At 37.2% G+C, this 7,795-nt stretch overlaps 1 protein-coding gene across 1 annotated transcript in view; it reads left to right on the top strand.

Annotated features, from left to right (window-relative positions):
• The window catches only part of LOC107098358 (alpha-1B adrenergic receptor-like), a gene marked incomplete at its 3' end in the record, with an annotated part of 12,869 nt that extends 5,121 nt beyond the window's left edge, over positions 1–7,748 (top strand). Inside the window, exons 2-3 of the mRNA XM_015395995.1 lie at positions 1,858–2,109; positions 7,355–7,748. Of these exons, the coding sequence (XP_015251481.1) occupies positions 1,858–2,109; positions 7,355–7,748 (646 nt within the window). The remainder of the gene's footprint in view (positions 1–1,857; positions 2,110–7,354) is intronic.
• Positions 7,749–7,795: the final 47 nt, after the last annotated feature.

Here is a 7,795-nt window from a genome sequence, read left to right as displayed (position 1 = left end):
CATGTTATGTCCGCATTAAGATCGGTATCGGCAGATGTCATTTTGACACATCAGTCTTGGTTCAATAAGTAGAACTGGGCTAATGTAACCGCAAATGTTACAATGTGATGGGGGTTTTTTTGTCGTGTGACAGTGATATAGCAAGGGATTGTGGGTGTTTAACAGAGAGGCAATGTCAGCACTATGGTCGGTTTTCAATGGTGATCAAAGGGTGGCTGTAGGAAACAATTTTGGTAAATATCTGTTATCAGCCATAATGGTGCATTCCTAAAAATGATTCTGTGATACTACTCTGACAGAGTGAGGTGGAAATGTATGTGTGTACTTGTTTATAAGGTTTATGGAAATACCGACTTTCATCAAAAATAAATAAATAAAGCAGAAAAACAAAATATACAAAAGATAATTTATCAATGAAGGTGGACTGATGCAATTGTTCCAGTTTTTAGTCTTTATAACATGAGGAATAAAGGATTTATTTCCAGTTTTCTGTGCATGTATAACTTTAGGTCCTCTAGAACCTAAATAGAATGAAGACCGTATAATGTCTGGCAGTAATCTGTATTTTGTTTGATGTTTAACTCAGATTTCTGTGATAACATGCTATAATTAAAAAGAAAATATTTTGAGTAATTGACCTTTGATCCATCAGCCTGTGTTCAGCACTATGCATTTTTTGAGTGAAGCTCCCCGATCGGACATTTTTAAATTGGATTGTAAACAGTGACTGTCCCCGAACCCACAGCTTATTCAAGTTATAGCAGAAATTAGTTTTCCATGAAATAAGAAAAAAATAACTGTTGGATCATAGCATCTGTTTTAATTTTCAGAAGACAAGGCACGTTTATTTCTATAGCACAGGTCAGTACAAAGACAATTCAAAGTGCTTTAAATAACTTAAACAATAATATAGAAGGAAAATAAAAGCAGAATAAAAGCAAGTAAAGATAAAAAAAAACAAGTAAAACTAACAAAACAGATGGACCACAAACTTAAAGTAATAATACTTTAGTTAAAACTTTATCTTTAATATTCAAAGGCAATTCTAAACAAATGGGTTTTTAACTTTGACTTATAAGAACTCAGGCTTTCATCCCTTTTCCACTCTTTTTGAAATTTTTTCCAAATAAATGGAGCATAGGAACTAAACGCTTTTTCTCCATGTTTGGTTCTAGTTGTTGGTGTACAGAGTAGACTTGAACTACAAGACCTGAGTGGTCTGAGGTTTATACACTACAACAAATCTGTTATACACGTAGGTGCTAATCCATTCAGTGATTTATAGATTAACAGAAGGATTATAACGTCCATACCTTGAAATACAGGGAGCCTGTGGAAGGACTTCAGAACCGGACTGAAGTGCTCTACTCTCTTAGCTCTAGTGAGAACACGGGCAGCAGCATTTTGGATCAGCTACAGCCGTCTGATGGACTTTTTGGGCAAACCTATGAAGACACTGTTGCAGTGATCAATTTAAATTAAGATAAATGCATGACCGATTTATTCTAGATCCCGCTTGGACATTAGTCCTGAATTAGTAACTGCCTTTATGTGCCTCTGAAGGTTCAGGTCTGCAGCTTATTTGTATGAACTAACAAAACCAAGGAGATGAAACACATCCCTGTGGAACACCTCTCACACATGCTGAAGACATTGAGTTATAAGAAATATTTCCAGCTGTAAAAATAAGTTATGATTGGATCTAAATGTCTAAAAGTCACCATATAGTATTAATCTCATACTGTCTGAAAAGTTGGATGCGATTTATCAGGGGACAAATATTACTTAAATATAATCTATATTATAGACAGTAGAACTGCCCTAAAACATCTATTCTGTAAATTTTGATGTCTCCAGGTTCTGGGTTACTGGGTGTTTGGTCGAATCTTCTGCGACATCTGGGCTGCAGTGGATGTCCTGTGCTGCACGGCGTCCATCATGTCACTGTGTGTCATCTCCATTGACCGATACGTTGGCGTCCGCTATCCGCTGCAATACCCAATGGTAGTCACCAAGAGGCGGGCCCTGCTGGCCATGCTGGGAGTCTGGATCCTGTCCTTCGTCATCTCAATCGGGCCGCTGCTGGGCTGGAAGCAGCCGCCGTCACAGGTACGCCGTCCGAACCAGCCAGGCTGAGTCAGTCCATCCTGTTGTTATAGTGGAGGGAGACAGAACCCAGTGAACCACAACTTTGATGCAGTAAAGCTTGTTGAACATCTGGGGCCCGTCTTGACTTGGAACGTCCCTGTTGAAAAGCTGTCTGGGCAAAAGGGAGACATCAGATTATGTTTTTTTCTAAATAAAACAATAATATTAGCTATTTATTAAACACTTTTAGGCCCCACAAATAACAGATAGAGTTTCATTAGAATGCCAGGGCCATGACCATCTGAAACCAGAGCAGGAAATGTTTACTGACTTTATCTTTGTTTATTTACACCCATGTGCTGTGGGACGCCACTGACTGCTGCCATTCAGCCAAGCCTTCACCAATTTATCCTTCCTGTGATGGAATTTCTGGAATTTGTTTGGATCAGTTGTTTTCCAGGTTTCCTGAAGGTGTTGATGGTTTTCTAGAACTTAGGATGCTTTTTCATTCAGCTTAAATATTTGTACCTGGACATTTTATCTTTGAGAGCCTCTTAGCTATATGAATCATTCAGGCATAAAAGAACCATAAGCAGCGTTGTTTAAACTTATAAAGGAGAACTTAACAAAAAACATATTGCACATAAGATTTTCAGGCTCTTTGTCGGACCTGCCCACACCCTCCAGTACCTCCATGATTATTTAAAAGTGGCTGGATTGTGGGAGACCTACTGGTGGTGCTTATTCCTCCTCCTTTGCCTCCTCTTCATCCACCTCCTCTTCCCTCCTTAAAGCTAAATATGTCACCAGAACTCTTTAAGCATGCGAGGAGTATTTCACAATATAACAGCAGTCTGAAATGTTCACTGTATTTTCCACTCAACAAGCTTATCCAAAGTTTGGATAGGCTGGACTCCCTTTGCATACCATTCTCTAATTGCGAACATATTGATGATAGCACTCTATTGATCTAGTCATTTATTCATTTGACCTGCTTCATGAGATCCTTTTGGCTGCAGCCAGAGTTTTACAGGAAAGAAAGAGTGAAGCAGAAGCTTTGCCAGAAGCAGTGCAGAATTTGATGACGTGCGTGCCACCTCTCCTTTAATGTCTAAAATGGACAAACCATCCAGATGTGCATGAGCCAACATGGTGGATAAACCAGCTTTGTTAATACCATACTTCTCCATACAGAAATACATATGTTTAAGCAATAATGACAAATCACATGAACTTTGCCACAGCGTTCTGCATCCAAAGAGTGGGGGAAAGCCTGTTTTCACATAGTGGTGTTGATGCACCCCAGAAGAAATTTCATGATTCTAAAGAAAGTGTTTTTTTAATGTTGTGGTGCATTCATAAGAGGATAAGAGGGGACAGCCTGTCACTAAATATGTTTTTATAATTGTGTAGTTTATCATGTAAAAAAAAACAACAAAAAACGTAAACATAGCAGAGGCAAAAAATTAGGTTTAGTCAACAAAAGATACTCTTAGTTTACTGTTGATAATCTGTTGCCCACACTTTAACTATACTATACTAGGATTTGGTGCTGTGGCATAGTAAGAACAGCAGTGTCACACTGCTGAAAAAGGCTTAAAAGATTAGACAAACAAGATGTATTAGACTTAAGCTAATTGTGCCTAAATGTTAAACAAAAAGGGGGCAAAATATAAAAGAAATAACATTTTTTCCCGCTTAGTGGGGAAACTAAGAAAAAAATCTTTATTTCTCTGCGCTCCTCATCAGGGGATTAACCCTTGTGCCACACATAGTAGACGGTTGGATAACCACCGTGCTGATAGTCAAATCCACAGTGGAATCAACATGGGCAGTTTTAGATAACAGCATTTTTAAAATGAAGTAAATTACCATATGAATACAAATCAATCATTTCAATTCCAACATTTTTTGTCCTGAATTACTGAATGGAATTAGCCAGCTGTGTCAAACAGAACTGCTCACAGCTTGCCTCAAGTATGCTTCCAATTTACCATTTTTTTATGCCATGAAATCCAACACTGTATTTGCAAACAAACAGTAAGAAGATTGCAAAGATGAACACCCCTGTCTAAGGACCTGTGGCAGAACTTTATACTTGCTAAGCTGGTCGTACTCTGTGCGATTTTCAGGGCGATTTTCCAGTCGTGCGAAAATCTTTCGACTTTCAGCCTGATCGTGCGTTGTGTAGTCAACAGGGGGTAACGAGGGGAGATCAGCCTCTCACGACCACCTCCTGATCAGGAATCGTGATCAGGAGGTCTCAACCGTCGTGGGCAAATCGCTCAGTGTGCAAAGAAGGATTCTTCTTTTTCTTCTTCCTCTCAGATGTAAACACAGAAGCATGGCAGGGATGCAATGAGTGAAATGCAGTTCTGTCTGTAAAATTGACAGACCGTAGTAGCCACATTTGCTCAGCCATGTCTGTTTTCCAAATACGAAAGTACTGAAAAAAATCGCACAGTGTGATGCTGTGCATCACAGGTGTTTAACAAGAGATTGGTGCGCACAAACCTGATGTAGAAAGAAACTGAAGTTTGCCAGGTGCACGGTTCTAAAGAAAAACAGATCTAAAAACAAGCAATTCGTTCTACATTTAAAACTCATGAATTTAAGATATACAGTAAATCTAAATAAAATGAGCTAATGTAGCCAAAACACTTTTTTTTTTGGCCTGCATTAAATCATTATACCCCCTCATATATGTGATGCCATTACTCTGGCTACCAAACATACAGTATTTATCTGACTCTCCACCTCACTTGTATGGAGGATAAAAAGTGCCACAATTAAATAAATAAATACAGCTTTAAATAAATAATTAAATGTCTCAATAATTAATTAAATGTGGAATTAAATAAATAAATGTGTCATTCATTAATTAAAACCACGTCACTAATATAAAGGGCCACAATTAAATAAATAAATACAGCGATAAACAATTAATTAAATTTGTAATTCATTAAATAAATAAGGAATTAAATATATAAATGTGTCATTAATTTACGGTAATAAAATACATCTTCATTTTATAAAAAAAATATATATAATTATTTCAGTGTGCATTTAATTATTTTATGGTCCTGTGTCGCAGTGCATCAAAACCATTAAAAGAATCTGTCAAACTCACCCATCAAAGTTAGGTGGCGGTTATCTAACACCTGATTGGTCACCCTGCACATTAAGGCGAAGCAAATCGATTACAGAGACTCGATTCGCATTAACCCCGCCCCCTAACTTTGATGGGTGAGTTTGACAGATTCTTTTAATGGTTTCGATGCACAGGACCATGAAATAATTAAATGCACACTGAAATAATTATATATATTTTTTTAATAAAATGAAGACGTATTTTATTAAATTAATGACACATTTATATATTTAATTCCTTATTTATTTAATGAATTACGCATTTAATTAATTGTTTATCGCTGTATTTATTTATCTAATTGTGGCACTTTATATTAGTGACGTGGTTTTAATTAATGAATGACACATTTATTTATTTAATTCCACATTTAATTAATTATAGACACATTTAATTATTTATTTAATGCTGTATTTATTTATTTAATTTTGGCACTTTTTATCCTCCATATACTTGTACCAACACATGTATTTCTACCTAGCTAAACTGCATCTTTTGCACTCTTTCTTGTGGTTGTTATTGGTAACCATAACATAACACTGGCTCATTTAAATGTGCAATAAATAAAATATTTACATTAAAATTATCCCAAATCATTCCCATTTGTCGTCTGGGATGGAACTAACATTCCCTGTAAACAAATAGTCCTCTCCATCAATAATGTCAAGTTTTTTTTTTTCTTTCAAACCTAAAACTGCGGTCTGAAACTACTTTGGTGCAGTGTGTGGCTCATGTTTACTTCCTAGATCCTAAGCCAATCATGTGAGAGTTCCCAGGGTTCCCAACATAGCCCAGCATTCAGAATTTTATGTTGGCAAAAGAGCAGCAGCCTAAAAACATTAATAAAATCACACATTAAACACTTAATATGGATCCTATACAATATTTTATAGATGAGACTTCAAGTTTACATGTAGCTTACCACATCTGGCAGTAATAAATATCCTGGTTTGTGTTATCCCTGCCAGACTGTTTCATATTCCATTGCTTTAACTTATTTCAACAAGTATTTCAGTTTTTCTATAAAAATAAATCCACATCAACTGTCTGCCTAGATCTCGTTGCAATTTAATTTTGTTCCGGCAGCAGATGACGGCTGTCTCATGAACAGCTTCCTAAAATCTGTTTCAGGACATCAACAGACAGTTTTCCATCTGTTTGTTCATGTCACTATTGGGATCATCTGTGGGTCATAAATGTTTCATTCCTCCTTCCAATGATGATGGTGAGGATTGCATTTTCAGTTTTTTTTTTTCTTTTTGTTGTTTAACACAATTTTATGGAGAGCCTGTAGAAAATTATATTAAAAAAAAAACGATTTTCATATATTTTCAGTATTGATATTCTAAGTCATGTTTGGTAAAGTTAAGCTGCTGACTTTCTCATATTTTGTTGCAAATAAGGGAAATGTTAGTTTATTCTTAGTGAAAGAGTCTGGGAATCCAGGCTCATACCCCTGTGCAAAATTGCACAATGATTTATGTGATTTATAGAGAACCACAGGATTTTATGTACTTTCCATTCACTCATCATGGGCATATTATTCTGGGGCTTTTAAGGATTTGCTAGATTTGTTTTTCTCAGGATGGGGTGATTATACTTCATGCAGCTTTAATTATTTTTTTATAAATAGTTTTGATTTATTGGATTTAATCTTATCCAAACAGGGTAAAATTATATACATAAGTTGAACATTTACCGTAAGCTTTATTAAGCCGTCAGGAATCTTCATAAGTGTTTAATTAGTCTAGGTTGGGGATTATAACTCCATTTTAATATATCAAAGTCATTATTGAATTGGAAAACTCAGCAGAAGCAGGAGAATCTGGTGGTAACACTTGTTGTTTTAGCAATGCATTTTTACTTCCAGCAGTGAAACACCCCCACTGCATGATGTTCGTGTGAGCAGCAGCTAGTTTCTGTCCTCATAGTCACACTGCCTCTCCTGGTTATTTGGTTCTGATCAAGCATTTGGTTCTGATCAAGCATTAGAAAACACAGTTTGAAGATGTGAACAACATTTTTGCTGTCATTTTATAAACCCAGTTGCTTAATAGAATTTTCCCTGTGTCATAGTTCATATCAGATAAAGTTCTGCTGATTCTGTCCATCCTACAGGACGACACGGTGTGTCTGATCACAGAGGAGCCGTTCTACGCTCTCTTCTCCTCTCTCGGTTCCTTCTACATCCCTCTGGCCGTCATCCTGGCCATGTACTGCAGAGTGTACGTGGTGGCCAAACGCACCACCAAGAACCTGGAGGCCGGCATGATGAAGGACCAAGCCAAGGACTCCAATGAGCTCACCCTGAGGATTCATTGCAGGAACCAACAGATCCATGATCTGTGTCCGCCCTCCAAAGCAGGAGTGGGCGGGGCTACGGCAGGGCGTAACGCACTTACCGTCAAGCTGCTCAAGTTCTCTCGTGAGAAGAAAGCTGCCAAGACATTGGGTGTGGTGGTGGGCATGTTCATCCTCTGCTGGCTGCCCTTCTTCTTGGTTTTACCAATCAGTAAGTGCAAATCACAACTATACCCTTTGTCTATTTATTAAAGGAAT

This window comes from Cyprinodon variegatus, unplaced genomic scaffold, assembly GCF_000732505.1.
Source record: "Cyprinodon variegatus isolate N-32 unplaced genomic scaffold, C_variegatus-1.0 Scaffold771, whole genome shotgun sequence".
Taxonomy (NCBI): Eukaryota; Metazoa; Chordata; class Actinopteri; order Cyprinodontiformes; family Cyprinodontidae; genus Cyprinodon; species Cyprinodon variegatus.
Note: the sequence above shows the minus strand (reverse complement) of the source record. Positions and strands in the feature narration are given on the sequence as shown.